The sequence below is a fragment of the Pelophylax lessonae genome (assembly GCF_965119305.1).
Source record: "Pelophylax lessonae genome assembly, chromosome: 4".
NCBI classification, from domain to species: Eukaryota; Metazoa; Chordata; class Amphibia; order Anura; family Ranidae; genus Pelophylax; species Pelophylax lessonae.
Genome location: NC_138771.1, coordinates 210,775,402 through 210,794,284, shown reverse-complemented (window position 1 = coordinate 210,794,284; position 18,883 = coordinate 210,775,402). Strand labels below are relative to the sequence as shown.

The 18,883-nt window shown below is 46.0% G+C and overlaps 1 protein-coding gene across 1 annotated transcript in view; it reads left to right on the top strand.

Moving 5' to 3' along the window:
- The window catches only part of ALG12 (ALG12 alpha-1,6-mannosyltransferase), a 121,733-nt gene that overhangs the window by 44,886 nt on the left and 57,964 nt on the right, over positions 1 to 18,883 (top strand). The window contains exons 5-6 of the mRNA XM_082255987.1: positions 2,920 to 3,023; positions 13,940 to 14,163. Of these exons, the coding sequence (XP_082112113.1) occupies positions 2,920 to 3,023; positions 13,940 to 14,163 (328 nt within the window). The remainder of the gene's footprint in view (positions 1 to 2,919; positions 3,024 to 13,939; positions 14,164 to 18,883) is intronic.

The window sequence follows — 18,883 nt, the reverse complement described above, 5'->3', positions numbered from 1 at the left end:
TGTGATGGCAGTGGCTCACTAGGGAAGGACAGTGCAGCAAGGTTAGGGCGATAGGAGATCCAGTAACTCGTGCCACCTTAGGCCCACTGCTGTATTTTGGCCTAGGCCGACACTTTGCAGGGGGGGGCGGCAAAAAGTCACCACCCCCCCCCCCGCATAAAAACCCCCCCAATCTGTTCTTTGAGACCTGTCTGCAGTCATCTTGTGTGTCGACGCCGCCTTGTCTGCTCCCCTCACTCACCTGGTCCTTGCCTGCCTCCCGAGTCCCACCGCCTCCCACACACACACACACAGTCCGGCTTTCAGTAAAGAGGCGTACTTGCCAGGGAGAGAGGGAATGGCGCCCCTATGGACTGCCTGTCCATTTCTATCCGATGCCATCTGATTCAATCCTCTGGACAGATGGAAAAAAGGACCACCATCTGACTATTTTTGGCAGACAGGATCAGATGGAGGCGGTTGACAGCGGACGTCCGCCGCTCCATAGAGGAGACTGAAGGGTCCGATCAGGTTCGTCTGGAAAACTGACAGGCGGACCTGATCCGACAGCCGTGTGAAAGGGGCCTTAGGCTGTGTGGCATGACAGGGAGAGAATGAAAAATAATAAATTAATTTTCATGGAAAAAAATAAATAAATAATAAAAAACTGTTTCTATCTTTGTGAGGTTGTAAATGGAACTGAGCCCGTTCCAACCAGCTGCCACACACTCCCTGTACACTCACCAGTAAGGACAGGGCGCCAGATCAAGCCCGCAACACCTTCAACCTCTTCTCTTTGGAAAGAGATGGGTGGGCAGCGAGAGCAGGCAGGGGAAACCCTCAGCGCCAGTGACTACTTGTTGCACCCAAACAACTTATTGTACCACAAGAGTGCGGCAGTTTACCAATGTAAGCGTCGTGCTCCAGCAGGCCGCAAAGCCACAGCCTCAATTACAGGCCGGCGCAGCATCTCAGTCCATACACCCGCAGGTGGGGCCGCATGGCAAACATCACAACCTGCAAAAACTATTTCAGGGAGGTGGTAATCCCGGCCCGCCTTCCCACCACCAATTTAACACAACTAGAGGATGATCAAATTAAATGCAATAAATATACAGAGGTTTACTTCTTCTGAGAGATATTAAAGGAACACTCTAACCACCATGACCACTTCAGTGATTTGAATTGGTCATGGTGGTAAGAGTCAGAAACACTGCACATGCTGGGATATTTACAGTTATGTGCTGGGGGCTAGTTGCACCCCTTGCACATGTGACTTACTATGTCGGTTTGTGGTGCCTCAAATCAAGTATGGGATTTTAAGGGCAGGAGTAAAACAGGTACGCAAAAGTAGTACAATTTATAAGTAAAAATTTATTGCATATAGGGTTATATACACAAATGCAAGTGCATTTGGAAATACCGATCAGGCCCTTTCTCTGCAATCATTCCCATCTCTGGATATGAGGAACAGCAGAGCAGGACCAATTACCATTTTGTTTCCAAGTCACTTATTTCACGTTTAACAAAACTTACCATTCCTCTTCACTACCACAATGGGACTTTACCCATTAACTCACTTGCATTTATGTATATAACCCTATATGCAATAAATTTTTACTTATAAATTGTACTACTTTTGCGTACCTGTTTTACTCCTGCCCTTAAAATCCCATACTTGACTTGAGGCACCACAAACCGACATACTATAACTCTGGGATGGTGGCAGAAACTATTATTTTTCATCCAGCTTAGATCCAAAAAACCTACTTTTTCGCACATGTGACTTACTGCTGGTGGGTACTGCTGGCTGGCAGTTACTGCTGGCTGGTACTGCTGGTGGGAAATGCTGGCTCCTCTGAGAGAAATCAACGAATTGTGAGGAGCGGCGCTGGAGGAAGCATGCAGAGCTGATGCTTCCCGTATCTCTCCTTTCTCAGGCAGGGTGCATTTGATATCACTCGGCCTGTGACAGGGCAGAGCCGGAACTATACAGGAAGCACGGCTCCGTGCTGACAGCCGGGATATCACACTGCACTTGCAGGTGTCAGGGAGGCGCCTGCATATCGCGGAGACTTGGGATTTCTGGCATTGGAAGGGGACACCTGCTGCCAGTGTAGCCCAGGTGCCAGACGGCTAATTCTAGTCGCCAATGCAACCTGGTGCCTGGGGTTTTTCGAGCCCTGCCCTAGCCACATTAAAGCGGTTGTAAACCCAAAAACTCAAACAAAAAAAAGAAACCTGCAAGACAAAGGCATAATGAGCTAGTATGCATCGCATACTAGCTCTTTATGAATTTCCTTAGAACGAAGCCCCGACACGGACACCCGGACATCGCTGCGGGCGCTGCCATGATCCCTCGACGTCCCTTCCGGGTTCGGCGACTCCGACGCTGTGATTGGCCAAAGCCGCGATGACGTCACTCCCGCGCATGCGCGCGGGAGTGATTTTCCGGCAAGCTCCCGGCAAGCAAAACTGAATGTCCCCCCGGACCTTCAGAGCGCATGCGCCGCTCGTGTGAGCGGCTGCATGCACTGCAAATATCTCCTAAACCGTGCCGGTTTAGGAGATATTAATTGTACCTACAGGTAAGCCTTATTATAGGCTTACCTGTAGGTAAAAGTGTAAAAAAGCGGGATACTACCACTTTAAATGACCAGGATCACATCTCCTCTTTATTCTATTTTAAGAAAACGAGTGGTGTTGCCTCCCTGCCCAGCCTATTGATTGGACAGTGAAGTGTAACAGCACACTGTCACCTCTGTGCTTCCCTTTCCTTCAAGTATGTGAGCTGTCTGACAGCACTTTGCAGTATATTTAAAAGCTCTGACTGATTAAGGCTGCTGTCCCTTTTAGTGTTGAGTCAAATGATGCTTTTAATTTCCAACTAAAATTCCGCTTTCATTTACAGGTCTTACATTTTGTTTTCTGTCACTTTAGGTTTAACCACTGCTATAGATTCCATATTCTGGAAACGTGTTCTTTGGCCAGAGGGAGAAGTTTTGTGGTACAACACATTTTTGAATAAAAGTGCAAATTGGGGAGTATCCTTTTTTTTTTTTTAAATGTATTGACCAGCTAGCTGAGAGTTCAACGTGGTCTAGCATTCTATCCTAGCTTTGCTGTTTTTAAAACCCAATTTCAAAAAAAGTTGGGATGCTGTGTAAAATCTACAAACGGAATGCAAGGATTTGCAAATCTCATAAACCCATATTTCTCTTTTGTTCATTGACGGACACACGGCTCCAGAATCTTCTTGACCATTGGGTTATGCTGCCCCTACAGGAGTAGGACACTAGGCAGGAAAAATCTTTATGGGGCAGTCCCAGGGGGTATACTCCCACTTCCTGCTATAGGCATTGTTTTTTCCTGCCTAGTCAGGAGTAAGGACCTAGTTCCTTGCTGGTATCTCTGGTCCTAGCATTTTTTCCCTTTTTAAATAACATTTTATTTAATCTTTTAATATTTTCTGTTCCTGTGAGAACTACAATCAGCTGCTGTATTAAAAAAGAATAGCGCACACATGCAAAAGAAATGACTATCAAATATGGAGATAATCCATAAATAAAAATGGGGATTTAGTCCCACCATATGGCCATATCGTGCTCAAGCCCACCACTGCGTCAAAGAACCCCATTATCAGTGGGTCCTACACTATCCATAAAAAAGGGGTGAATCCAGCCTCTCTAACCCTTGGAGACAACACTCCTTGCTGGGATAGATGTGCTAATGCACTACAAAGGACTCCTCCTATATCTACTTGATAGTGGACTCTGATAGAGTACAGGTGTGAGTGGGGGGTGCTCAACCTCAGAAGTCTGGTTAGACCGAATACATAATAAACAAGCAAAAAATTTGAGGGAGCAAACCCTGAACATGTATATCTAAAGTCGGTGCAGCTACGGACCAAGCAACATGTATATTAAAAAAGAATAGCGCATAGCTGCACCGGCTTTAGATATACATGTTCAGGGTTTGCTCCCCCAATTTTTTGCTTGTTTACAATCAGCTGATGGACTGGATATTCTAGATCTTTAAGGTCTCCCCATTCCGGCCAGGCTAAATGTCTCGCGCGGACGCATATGACCTGGTCGCAGCCTGATTCGCAGCATTCCTTCTGCCCGACAACACCCCCATTCTGGTGGAGAGGTGATCTGTTTGGAGCGGTGCCCATCCTGTTCCACTGTATGGTAAGTAGTTGTCCCCCCCTCTCCCCCTTGAGGGTTTTGGGGTGGACGTGGGCCCCTCCCTGGGATAGTGGGACCCCCAGGTTCCCCTCCTTCTCCCTAGCCCCTCTAGGTTCACCGTGGGTCTTCCGTACCCTTCACTCTCTTTCCCTCCCCCCCCCCCTGGAAGGTTGTGAGCTGCCTTTTGCCATGTGCTCTGAAGGGGGGCTTCCTTTGGGGCTGCTGCTGGCCGGTTTTCTGCAGGCACACACCAGGGGTTACAACAGGGTCCTTCGTCACCCTAGTAGTTAGTGACCTGGGCAGGGGGGTCCTAAGTGCTCCCGGCTGTTGTGTTGGGCTGGGGGAGCAGATCTCCAGTCTCGCGGACCAGCCCGAAAATTAAGGCTACGGCTGTGCAGCCTGCTGGCCAGATGCTATTTGGGAGGCCCCAGTGAGGGTAGCTGGAGCCACCACCCTCAGGTTGGGCGCCCCGTTGGGGGGGGGCGGCTCTGTGAGAGTCCTGTAGCCACCCGCCTTCCCTTGGATGGGATCTGTGCGGCAGGGCCTCCACCAAGATTTAGGCCGCGGCTTGCAGCCTACTAGGCCACACGGCCAGCTTGACACATTCCCTGGGGGGGCGCTGTGGGTGTGGTCACCTTGTTTGATGACAGCATGCCGCCATTGTTGAGTAGGGCACCCCCTCCCTTTAGCGCTGCGGACCATCTGGGTACCTTGCCTGCACGTCCGCGCTATGGCGGGCAGCCCCCTTTTAAGGGGGCCATTTATTTTCATGCAGGCCTCTATGGAGGGGCTCGGAGGGCAACTCCCTTTTTTTTTTTTTCCAGTGGGTGGTCCATTCGCGGGCACTGGGTCGGCGTCCCTTTTGCGTGATCACAGTGGGCGACCCTCACCTGCCTGTTTTGTGTCTATGTAACCATCCTGATTATGTTTCGGGGTGAGCTTAGTATGTAGCAACCCTACTGGGTCTGCGTCCACGCACTTCGAGTGCTCTGATAGTGAAGATGATTCCTCTTCTACAGCAGCTGCGCATGAAACGGTGCTGGTGGATGCACTGAATGTATCAGTGTTGGCAACTTTTAAAATTGGAGGATCAGCTGCTTCTGCGTCGAAGATGCCTGTCCCTTTTGGTACCCGCAGCTCCCCAAAGCGGCAAAAGGTATCCCCTTTTTCTGCCTACTTTGACAAAATTGTCACGAGTCAGTGACCTAAACGCAATATGTCGGTGCCTAAGCGTTTACGCTAGACGGTATCCCTTTAAAGAGTCCCTGTTAAAAAAAAAAAAAAAAAAAAAAAATGGGCAGTCCCACCTGTGGTGGATTCCCAGGTTTTCAGGCTGAATAACTCCAATCTAATCCCGGTGGAGGAGTCTCCGACTTTTAAAGACCCCTTTGACGGGAGAGCCGAAACTTGGTCTGCCACATGTTTCCTGTGCCCGGTTCGGTCCTTAGCTGGGTGTACACCATAGCATTGGTGTCCCAGACTTTAACGGAGTGGGCAAAGCTTTTGCGCCGGGATCTGGAGGGGGAACACCTTCCCCCTGCCCTTGCGAGCTGGCACACCAGTTGGTCCAGGGGTTGCAGTTTGTCTGTGGTGCCTCTCTGGATGCAAAGCCTTAGTATTTAGGCTGTCCATGACAGCAGTGGTCCTTTGGCGCATGATATGGCTGAAATGCTGGTCTGCGGACCAGTGTTCCAAGACAGCCTTATCTGTTCTCCCTTTTTTGGGGGATTGCCTGTTTGGATCTTTCTGGATGATATCATTAAGGGGCTTACAGTGGGTAAGAGTACTCTTCTTCCACAGGCTGCCAGGGGCGAGGAGTATCGTCCAAAAGAGCGGGTTCTTCCAGACCTACAGACAAGCCCTCTTCTGCCTGAAGGGGCACCCGTGTGAGGTGGGGGGGACATCTTCACTTCTTTCCAGACCCATTGACCTCCCTGATTCAAGACAGGTGGGTCCACGAGCTGATCTGGTCCGGCTACAAGATCAATCGAGTTTCGGTCTTATCCTCCAATGAGGTTCTTTCCTTCCAATCTGCGTTTGTCCCCAGACCGCATGGGGGGTCTCTTCGGGTGGTGCAAGACTTTCTACTACAAGGGGGGATTGTTCCGGTTCCAAAATCGGAACTGTGACGAGACCCTTGCTCGCTCGCTTCCGCTCTCCCGACACTCCTCTATTTATAGTGAGTCAGCTTGCAGATCGCAATGTCTGATGGTTCGGTCAACCAAGGATCCGGGATCCGAACTACAGCTATGTGCCGTCCGGAATCCATTAGAACAAACCCCAAGCAAGCTGTGTGTAAGTTCAAACAGACAATTTATTGGAAGAACACAGTACACTTTTATACAGAATTTGGAACATCCTTCCCCCAACAACCGCTCTCCCATTGGTCAATTGCAAAGTACCTGCAGTTCCCATTCAGGTCCTCTTTAGCCATGCAAATGAGGAATTGAAAATGAGTCAGCAGTGATTGGTCAGCTAGCTTGACCAGAAGGACTGCCATGCAAATGAGGACTTGAAAATGAGTCAACAGGGATTGGTCAGATAGCTTGACCAGAAGGCCTGCCATGTGCAAGGAGACAGAAGCCCCAGGGGGGGCAATCAATGTACACAATAGTCAGACACAGAACAATGGTTCCCTAACGAGCCCTCAATACACATTACTCTGAGTGTCAATACATCCCTTAGCAGACAACAGGTGAGGTCATTAGCACACCTGACAATAGGTGAATGGAAAGCCACCTCAGACCAAAAGCAACATTGTTTAGACAGCCCATCTCCACATTGAACTTCCTGGAATGACCATATTAGGAGTTGGACTTCCTGCTCAGAGACCTCGTGGCAAATGGGAACAATTGACCTTGCTGACAAATATGAAGCAATTCAACCCATCACCCATCTGTCCTTAAATTCCAGTGATGGTGAACACCATCACAGGAACGTTTTCAAGGTTTCTAGTCAAACCTGTTTACAGTTCCCAGGAGGGAAGGCAAGGTACATCCAATCCTGGACCTTAAGGCTTTGAACCGCTTGTGCGAGTACAGAAGTTCCGAATGGAGTCCATTCATACAGTAGTGGCATCCCCACATCTAAGGACGCCTACCTTCATATTCCAATATATGTGGGTCATTAGCATTTCCTCTGCTTGCCGTGGGGGAGGAGCATGATCAATTCATAGCATTACCCTTTGGTCTTACCCAAGCTCCTCAGGTGTTCACAAAGGTGTTGGCATTGTAGCAGCAGAGGGGGATTGCGCTACTGGGTATCTGGACTATCTTCTCCGACTGCTCCAAAGGCCAATCTGGAAATTACTGTGCAGACTGTGTAGGAGTTCTGTTGGAAATTGAACTTACAAAAATCTTCTCTGGTTCCATCCACCAAGTTGGACTATCTGGGTCTGACTCTGGACTCGGCTTCAGCCAGGGTTTTTTCTGTCTTGGCGGCCGAGGTCCGAGTTGGACCTGTTGGCCTTTTGTCTCAACAGGAAGGTACAGAGAATTGTGGCAAGGTCTCAGGATCCTCTGGCCGATGTCTGATGCACTGGTGTTTCCTTGGGGCCAGTATCTTCTGATAAACGCCTTTCCCCCGCTATAACTTCTGCCGAGTCTCTTGCGAAGGATCGAGGCAGAAAGGATCCGGTCATCCTGGTGGCTCCAGACTGGCCTCGCCGGTCTTGGTACGCCGATCTGGTACATCTGGTCGCCGATGCCCCTTGGAAAATTACTTTCAGAGAAGATCTAATCTTCCATCCTGCTTTACAGTTGCTGGCTTGGCTGTTGAAAGCCAGGTGTTGAAGAATAGGGGGTTGTCTGAATCTACCTCTAGGAAGATTTTACCATCTCGCTCGGAAGACGTAAAGTGCGTGGCGTAAGTCTTTTGGGGTTATCCCCATTCCCTTTCTGTGGCTTGGATTTTGGCATTCTTCCAACGAGGTGTTGAGCAGCGCCTGGCCTTTGGTACCATCAAGGGCCAGGTTTTTCGGCCTATGCGGTCTTCTTTTTACCGTCCTTTTGGCTGCGCATTCTTTGGTTCGCACCTTTATTCAGGGGATTCGCCAAGGGGATGCTCCCCTTGTATGGTCTCTGTTGCCTCCGTGGGATCTCAATTTGGTGCTATCGGTTCTCCAGTACCCGCCTTTCGAAAATTTTTGTAATCTTCCTCTCCTTACATTGTCCCACAAGGTAGCCTTCTTGGTGGCTATTACTTCTGCACACAGGATGTCAGAGCTGGCGGTGTTGTCTTGTCGTTTACTTTACCTGGTGGTTGACAGAGATAAAGTGGTGCTTCACCTTTTGTCGGTCATTCCTTCCTGAGGTTGTTTCTGGTTTCCATCTGAATAAAGACATTGCGTTGCCTTCCCTGTGTCCTAAGCCTAAACATCCTAAGGAGATTGCCTTCCACTCTCTTGATGTGGGTCGGGCAATCAGGGTGTACCTTGCGGGAACCGAGTCGTTTAGAAAATCAGCTTTACTATTTGACCTTACCGATGGACCTTGCAAAGGGTTGGTCACGTCTGCCGCGACCATTTCCAGATGGACAAGACAGGTGGTGGTGCAGGCCTATTCCATCAAGGATCAGGTTCCTCCGTTCCCTGTTAAGGCGCATTCTACACAGGCGCTTAGTACCTCCTGGGCCTTCTTCCATCAGGCATCAGTGGTGCAGGTTGGCAAGGCCACTTGGTTGTCTGTGCACGCTTTCACAGAAGTTTATAGAATAGATGTGCTGCCATCTGCAAATGCTGCTTTTGGCCGCAATGTTTTGCAGGCTGCTGTTTGAGAGGATTAGTCCTCTTTGAGTGTGTTTTTTTGTTTTTTTCAGGTGAGCGCCAGTTCTTGGTTGAGCTCCATATTACCTGGTTGGCTAGGTTTAGCCTTTTGGGAATTTATTTCTGCTGTTTTTTCCCAACCCTAATGTTTGACACTGCTTTGGGACATCCCAATGGTCAAGAAGATTCTGAAGCTGTGTCTGTAAATAAACAAAAGAAAAAATTGGGTTTTGGTCTTACCATAAAATCCTTTTCTCTGATGTTCATTGACGGACACAGCATCCACCCCTCTATTGAGTTGGGTTATTTTTCCTCTGACACTGCTTGCAACTAAACTGAATGCCTATAGCAGGAAGTGGGAGTATACCCCCTGGGACTGCCCCATAGGCATGGTAAAGCTTTTTCCTGTCTAGTGTCCTACTCCTGTAGGGGGCAGCATAACCCAGGGGTCAAGAAGTTTCTGGAGCTGTGTCCGTCAATGAACATCAGAGAAAAGGCTTTTACAGTAACGCAAAAATCAAAGTTTTATTCACAATGGAAAATAGACACATCAAAAGCTTAAACTGAAAAAAAATGTACCATTTTAGGGAAAAAAATTTTTGAAATGAATGGCAGCAACACATCTCAAAAAAGTTGGAACAGGGCCATGTTTACCACGGTGTAGCATCTCCTCTTTAACCACTTGCTGACCGTGCTATAGCCGAATGATGGCTACAGCAAGGTTGGCCAGTTATGGGAGAGTGTCTTATGACGTCCTCCTGTGATCGCACCCACCATACCACGTTCTGTGATTGCTGTGTAGATGTCCCTTTCACACAAGCCGGTTACCGGCTCTCTCTCTACAATCGATGGGATGCCGACTTTGAAGCGCCACACCGATTTCCAAAAGTAGTTCCTGCACTACTTTTGGGGATTTCGGGGGCAATTTCAATAAACATCTGTGCATGAAGTTGCACAGATGTCTTTCATGTCGCTCCCCAAGTCGGACTGAATTGTGGCTTTGAAATTGTGCGAATTAAGGTGAATTTGCACGATTTCAAAGCCGTGTTCAGTGTAGACGAGGGCTCTGCAACAGATGTAGAAATCGTACAGATAGGGTTTTTACCCTATCTATTTGATAACCTTTTAGGAATCAGTTGGGCTGATTTAATAAAGGCAATTCCCTTTACAAAGGATTCTGCCTTGCAGTTTAGTAAATTAAGTTCTGCTGACTACCATCATTCAATCACGTGCAAGTGAAAATTATTATTTATTTTTTTTTCTTGCATGCGATTGGGTATACAGTGGGTACGGAAAGTATTCAGACCCCCTTAAATTTTTCACTCTTTGTTATATTGCAGCCATTTGCTAAAATCATTTAAGTTCATTCTTCTTCCTCATGAATGTACACGTAGCACCCCATACTGACAGAAAATCACAGAATTGTTGACATTGTTGCAGATTTATTAAAAAAAACTGAAATATCACATGGTCCTAAGTATTCAAACCCTTAGCTGTGACACTCATATATTTAACTCAGGTGCTTTCCATTTCTTCTGATCATCCTTGAGATGGTTCTACACCTTCATTTGAGTCCAGCTGTGTTTGATTATACTGATTGGACTTGATTAGGAAAGCCACACACCTGTCTATATAAGACCTTCCAGATCACAATGCATGTCAGAGCAAATGAGAATCATGAGGTCAAAGGAACTGCCTGAAGAGCTCAGAGACAGAATTGTGGCAAGGCACAGATCTGGCCAAGGTTACAAAAAGATTTCTGCTGCACTTAAGGTTCCTAAGAGCACAGTGGCCTCCATAATCCTCAAATGGAAGACGTTTGGGATGACCAGAACCCTTCCTAGAGCTGGCCGTCCGGCCAAACTGAGCTATCGGGGGAGAAGAGCCTTGGTGAGAGAGGTAAAGAAGAACCCAAAGATCACTGTGGCTGAGCTCCAGAGATGCAGTCAGGAGATGGGAGAAAGTTGTAGAAAGTCAACCATCACTGCAGCCCTCCACCAGTCGGGGCTTTATGGCAGAGTGGCCCGACGGAAGCCTCTCCTCAGTGTAAGACACATGAAAGCCCGCATGGAGTTTGCTAAAAAAACACCTGAAGGATTCCAAGATGGTGAGAAATAAGATTCTCTGGTCTGATGAGACCAAAATAGAACTTTTTGGTCTTAATTCTAAGCGGTATGTGTGGAGAAAACCAGGCACTGCTCATCACCTGTCCAATACAGTCCCAACAGTGAAGCATGGTGGTGGCAGCATCATGCTGTGGGGGTGTTTTTCAGCTGCAGGGACAGGACGACTGGTTGCAATCGAGGGAAAGATGAATGCGGCCAAGTACAGGGATATCCTGGACAAAAACCTTCTCCAGAGTGCTCTGGACCTCAGACTGGGCCGAAGGTTTACCTTCCAACAAGACAATGACCCTAAGCACACAGCTAAAATAACGAAGGAGTGGCTTCACAACAACTCTGTGACTGTTCTTGAATGGCCCAGCCAGAGCCCTGACTTAAACCCAATTGAGCATCTCTGGAGAGACCTAAAAATGGCTGTCCACCAACGTTTACCATCCAACCTGACAGAACTGGAGAGGATCTGCAAGGAGGAATGTCAGAAGATCCCCAAATCCAGGTGTGAAAGACTTGTTGCATCTTTCCCCAAAAGACTCCTGGCTGTATTAGATCAAAAGGGGGCTTCTACTAAATACTGAGCAAAGAGTCTGAATACTTAGGACCATGTGATATTTCAGTTTTTCTTTTTTAATAAATCTGCAACGATGTCAACAATTCTGTGTTTTTCTGTCAGTATGGGGTGCTATGTGTACATTCATGAGGAAGAAGAATGAACTTAAATGATTTTAGCAAATGGCTGCAATATAACAAAGAGTGAAAAATTTAAGGGGGTCTGAATACTTTCCGTACCCACTGTATATTGGGCAAATTGAAAGTTCACATTATCTAAACCCTAGGGCCAATTCCTTTGCAAATTGCAACTTTCCTTGCACTTGCGTTTAGTAAATCAAACCCGCTGGGTTAAGAAACATGTTTGTGCTGTTTACATGGCCTGGTTTTTGTAAGATAAGATTCACTATTGATGGATCCTTACAGCAAGGTAATAGTTACCATTAGTACCACTAGGGAACTACCACCCTGTTTCTGCAATAATGCTAGGTAGTTTACCTTTACTGACTGCCAGTTTTTTTCACTGCAGCTGGAGCCATTGATTCCAATATGGCTCAGGACTGGTCACTACCTTAATCGCTTATAGCCAGGGGCTAGTTTTAAGACAAACTGGACATCTTCCAGCATGCTGTAAAATTCTAAACCTCCATGGCTGGTCTAAAGGGCTATACACACTATAAGATTTTCTGAAGACTTTTTCCTTCAGGTTTACCTTTTCTATGTAGTGCAAGGGCCTGGTAGATTGCATACAAATTGAAAGTGTTAAGGTTTGACCTCATATTATATGGTTTTGGTAAGTCTAAAGGAAAAAGTCTTCAGAAAATCTTAGTGTGTATGGCCCATTGTATGCAAGTGGTGACATTTGATGATTTGTTTTTTTTTCCCTGCGTAATACGTACAAATTTCTAATATTGCAGTTGGTTGATTTGTGCATGATAGAAGATATGACCTGCAGCAGATGCAGCCTGATGCACTTAGCCCTGCTATCCAGCAAAGCAGACTATAATTTGGTCCTACTTCTTGCATGCTAGAAGCCAAAAAGACCCAAACAGCTGCACAGACTTAAGTGAGCAGGCAGCCCTGCTCAGGCTGTCTGTATGCTGCTCCTGCTGTATTTAAACCCCTTAAAAATGTTCACATTTTGTTATGTTACAACCAAAAAGGTAAATATATTTTATTGGGATTTTATGTGATAGACCAACACAAAGTGGCACATAATTAGGAAGTGGAAGGAAAATGATAAATGGTTTTGAATTTTTCTTACCAATAAATATGTGAAAAGTGCGGCGTACATTTGTATTCAGCCCTCCTGAGTCAATACTTTGTGGAACCACCTTTCGCTGCAGTTACAGCTGCAAGTCTTTTTTGGGTATGTCTCTACCAGCTTTTGTCTAGAGTGAAACTTTTGCCCATTTTTCTTTGCAAAATATTGTAAGATGACAACATGTGGAAAATTTCAAGGGGTATGAATACTTTTTTTTTAGGCACTGTATGTAGTTTATAGCTAAGTAAAGTGGGGCAATCCTCTTCAGCTAAATTCCCACTTTGCATTGTTAAATATGCATATTCGCATTTTCTTTTTTCGTATTGACGCTTCTGTTTATATAGCATACAACAATAAAACGGACTGTGCATTAGTTATTTTCTGCGGCCCCCAAAACACATGATGCAGACAAAATTCATATAATGTATATCAGTGGGCCTGATTGATTTGTATGACAGTTTTATGTTTTCTGTGGTTACGATGTCATAACTGACTAATATTGCTAAGAACCACTTAAATGAAAATCTAAGAACTTGGATGTGAAGCTTTACTTGTGACGAAAGTTTTTGAAAATGTGCATCGCACTGCAGCTGACGCTGTCACTAGCCCACATGGTAAAAAAGGTGCATTTTACTGTGTGGGCTAGTGTGAACATAGATTTTGTGGGAAATGAAAGAAGCAATATAATGTATTGCTGTGGGCTAATTCACCTCTTTTGCTTCATTTTCTTTTGCCCAGTTTTTGCACTTGTGATCCACAATGACCACTAGTGTTAACAAAGAGGAAATAAGAGAAAAATAAAAATGCTAAGGTATCTAAAACGAATTCATCATGCTTTTTATGATTCTCAGGAGAATTGTTGAAAGCCTGACGGAGTGATCTAAGCAATCAGAAAGGATTACATTTTTAATAACCTAACCTAAGTTAGCAAGTAAAGTGTGCTATATGACTTTTGAAAATACCTTAAGAATTCACTTGGTAAAATCAATGTTTCTTTATATAATTCTATTAAAATAGTTTTTATTCAGTTTTTATTCAGAACTTGCTTTGACAGATTTCCTTATCGGATATCTTTAAGACTTCACCATTCCTGTGGTATTTTTATTCAGTCATACCACGAGCGTTGGCATTAAGCATTTTCTTCCTGCCATTTGGCCTTTTTGACAGGAGAATGCGTCTCCTGATTGCACCAGTTGTGGGTTTCATATTTTTGTACTCTTTCCTTCCCCACAAAGAACTGCGGTTTATCATTTACACATTTCCTGTTTTAAACATTGTGGCTGCTAAAGGATGTTCATTTATGTAAGTATAAAGGAAACTTGCCTAATACATAAAAAGGTTTACCCTTCATTATAGATGTCTAGTGTTGGCCTAAAAAGTGCAGATAGAGATTAGGTTGTATTTTTATTTGTGTGATCTGTACTTGAATCTAAATCTTCTTGGCTTGCAACCTTGATAGTCCCTAAAGCACACATGCAATATATTGCAGCCTACCAGTCCTTAGATGTGGTGGCTGCGTTCATTTTCTTTTTTTTTTTTTTTTAAGCTAAGTACATTTTTTCAGAAAATACTTTTCTCTTTCATTCATCGATGGACACAGCACTCCAATCATAACTAGTGGGTTACATTGTCTCCAGGAGTAGGACTAGGCTGAACAAAAAACACCTGGCTACACCCATGGGCGGTCCTCACCTTGGTATATAACACCCCTCTCTGCTCTAGGTAACCATTTTTTATCTGTCTAGTCAGGAGTAAGGACCTAGGTTCCCGACTAGGTCCTAGCAATTTTTTTTTTCCTCCTTCCTTACATTTTTTTTTGTCTTTTCTCTCGGACGCATTCTACTCGGGTGCTGAGTGCTTCTTAGGCCATCAGGCATCAATATCGCAAGTTTTCAAGGCGGCCACTTGGTCGTCGGTGCATAACTTCACAAAATTCTATAAGGTAGATACTTTGGCATCTGCGCTTGCTTCTTTTGGCCGCAAAGTTTTGTAGGCTGCTGTTTAAGAAGGACTTTTCCCTCTTTAGGGGTGTTTTTCTTTAAACTTATTTCTTCAGACGGGGCTCCTGTGTCCTGGTTAAGGTCTCTTTTATGTTTAGCCATAGGTTATTTTCCCCACCCCTCATTTTCCTTTTGGTACTGCTTTTGGGTGTCTCAGTAGTTATGATTTATGGAGCGCCGTGAATGAAAGAGAAAATGGGATTTTTGTACTTACCGTAAAATCTATGTCTCTGAGTTCGACGGGCACAGCACCCACCCCTCTATGGAGTTCTGATACTTCTAATACTGCTTGCTACTAAACTGATTACCTAGAACAGAGAGGGGGGTTATATACCAAGCTGAGGATGGCCCATAGGTGTAGACAGGTGTTTTTTGTTTTGCCTAGTCCTGGAGGAATGTTGAAAGGAAAAAAGCCGCACTTCTGGTTGTAGATGTGAAGTGTTAAAATCCAATTTATTGATATTCAAAAGATAAAAACATATCCACAATAGCCAGAGACATGGGGAAAAAAGATGCACAGCGGTTAACGCGTTTCACGGAAACTAAGCGGACGTTTCCGTGAAACGCGTTAACCACTGTGCATCTTTTTTCCCCATGTCTCTGGCTATTGTGGATATGTTTTTATCTTTTGAATATCAATAAATTGGATTTTAACACTTCACATCTACAACCAGAAGTGCGGCTTTTTTCCTTTCAACATTGCTACTGCCTTGACTGCGGATCCTTGCCTGCACCTGTGTTGGATGTTTGTGGGATTGTTTTCTCACCAGAGCGGTTCTCTCTCTCCTTGATCAATCACTACTCCTGGAGGAGGCAATATAACCCTGTAGTTATGACTTATGAAGCGCTGTGTACATCGATGAACTTGGAGCAATTGATTTTATGGTAAGTACAAAAATCTCATTGTCCTTACTGCCAAAAATCTAGTTTACTTGTAACTTTGTGTCTTGAACCGATCTCTTAAAGTGGTTGTATACCTCAGTCATGGAATCTGAGAAAAGCACATATATCTTTAGTGTTTACCTGTCCCTCCAAAGCTCTGAGCCTCCGTTCACATCGGCGCAATTTGACAGGTCAAATCGCAGCCTATTGCCTGCAATTTAAGCATCCCATTTGGTGCGACACCAACTTTGCGGCGCGCACTGATTTCCAAGTAGTTCCTGTACTACTTTTGGTGACTTCAGGGGCAACATCAATAGACCTCTGTGCATAAACCCGCACAGATGTATTTCAAACCACCCCCGAAGTCGGACTGAATGCGGCTTTGAAATTGCGCAAGTTCAGGTCAAGTCGCACAATTTTCAAAGCCGTGTTCTTTGGTTCTTCATTCCTCTGTTATTAGCATGAGTCACTTCTGACACATTTTCCAGACACATGAGATAAATTTGTGTCGGGAGGGAGAGTTTAGAACTGAGCTTGTCTATTCACACCACAGTTCTTCTGCTGTGTGAAGGGGGGGTGTGTTCCTTTCCTTCAATCAAATCTCACACACTGTAGCTGCAGCCTCTCTGCCCCTTTTTCTGTGCTCCTGACAAATGAAAAAAAGATTTTTAAAACTATCTGCCCTTTTGAAGGGGTGTACAGAGAAGACTGCAGATAAACAAATAAAACCTTTGTAGGAGGATTGGTTTCATCTCTGTGTATCATCTGAGGCTATTCACTTCACTGGGTATATGTGAGGGTTTACAAGCACTTTTTAATGTTATCAGCTCTCACTAGTTCTGTGAACCTCAGACTACCTTCCACCCTTTTTTTATGGCGGTGTGGAAAGGGGGCAGTATTTGTAGTCCAAATCGGGAAAGTAGCCTAGGGTGACAACGCTGCTCCTCCAAAATTAGTGTGTCAGTAGGTGAGCGTTACTACCGTGTTTCCCCTAAAATAAGACCGGGTCTTAATTAAGTTATTTTTGGTTACAAAAAACACACTAGGAACCTTTTTTTTTAGGGGATGTCTTATTTATGTACGGTATTTACAAAAATCTACATTTATTTAAATACAGTTATGTCATCTGATCTTAAAGTGGTTGTAACCCTAAAAAAAAAATCCTGATCCTTTAAACCATGATAGACAGCACAGCACAGTGCTTGTGCTGTGTCATTTAACCCTCTCTATGTTCCAAAAAAAACCTGGAATAAAACAAAATGTTTTTTAAAAAAAAAAGTTCCTGTGCCCCCTGTCTTCTCTCCCCCTGTCAGCTCAGGAGTCAGCATAATGACTTTCTGTAATCCCAAAAATAAACCTTGTTTAACGCATTGTAAAATTATGTAGTTCGTTTTGCAAAAAGATTATATAATGTCCAGTGTGTCTCCTTTTTGTAACTTTATAGTGGAAAATACTTTTTCTCTTACGTCCTCCGACAGTCGCCGCCCCTTCCCAAGTCTTCACCAATGGGTATTGACCTTTGCTCTGCAGGAGTAGCTAGGCAACAAGATTTGTTAATAACAAAAGCTTTTAGCATAGACACACCCCTAGGGGCTGTCCCCTTAGTCAATACCTCCCTGCACCAGCATTCCCAACTCAGTTTGATCTTGCCTAGCTTAGGAGTAGCAGGCTTTCCTGTGCTGGGGCTCAGTCTCAGCCTTCTACCCTTTATTTGATTTTATTTCAAGTATTTTTTCTTTTCTTTACTAGCTGTTATTTTGTCAGCTTTAGTTTAGGGATCTTCGGATGAAGAATCATCATGCGGAGCTGGGTCTCGGACTGGCCACCCTGGATCCCAGGGCTGAGAGCCAGATGGATCCCCAGCCTGCCATCGAGCGTTCAGCTATGGTTCGCCCTGGCGCTATGAGCGACCCATCCCTGTTCGCTGCAGGGATGCTTCCTGTGAGGTGGCTACCTCACTGGACGCCATTCTGCGGTCTTGTGCTGCGGTCCACTGCGTCCTGGCTGCGGCACTCCCTGTCATCCTGATAGCGGTTTGTCGCTTGAGAAGGCTCCCCACGCCATCCGGTACGGTAAGCACCTTCTGTGTGGGGACCATCTGTATGGGTGTTCAGTCTGTGGCCGTGTGTACCCTCATGTCTGTGTACTGTGCGGGCTCCCTGTCAGATCCCTGTATGGATGCGTGCCTTTTGGGCTGCTAAGGGGGGGGGGGGGCCCTCCCGCTCTACTGTGAGTTTTCTGTGGGGCTGAATATACAGACATGCCTGAGCGGCGCCCGCTATGCGGCCCGCCTGTCTTTTTGCAAGAAAATGCTATGGATGGCCCTGTCCTGTACAGCGCTGTGTTTTGGCGCCGATTGCCGCCATTTTCTTGTAGACTCGATCCCTCAGCCTGAGCGGCCATTTTTGCGGAGCCTTCATAGGCTATAATAGTCAGCCGGTTATTGCATCACTTCCTCTTTCTCTGGGACAGCGATCGGTGGCAGCAGCCTGTTTGTGCTCTCTCCAGGTTTTTTACTTCTTTGTCCTGTCATTCCTTGCTCAGGTTCTCTATCCCTGTGGGATCGGTGCATGCAGTAGTGTGCGGTGGGCTGCGCTCGCTGGGTGTTGAAGGGACAGTACCCCTTTTTGATTTTATACTGTGGGCATGGATTCTCAGGATAGCAAGTTTCCCCCCGCCCTGGTGGGGGACCAGGGGGCTGCTGCCTCCCCCGAGGGGGCCGATCTGACCACTGTAGTGGCATCCTTAGTGTCTCAGGTGCAGATGCTGATGGCTGAACGATCCGCAAAAAGGGCCAGGTTATCCATTTCCTCTGATTCAGAGGGCGATATGGCTGCTGGGGCTGGCGTGCCCTTCTCAGGGTCTCGCTCGTCTCTGGACCTCGTGGGGTCTGAGGGGGAGGCGGAGGTGGAAGGGGTTGATACTTCTCCCCCTGGCTCGAAGAGCTTGCACTCATGGATGAGCTGATCGCTTCCATTAAGGATACTTTGCACTTGGAGGATGAGCCAGCACCTCCAACTAGGGTGTCCTCCTTTGGGACGCAAAGGACCTGCAAATCTGCGCAGGTTTTTCCCTGCCCTGCTGAATTTCACCATACGGTTAATGAGCAGTGGCGCAATTTAAAGAAGCCCTTTACAGTG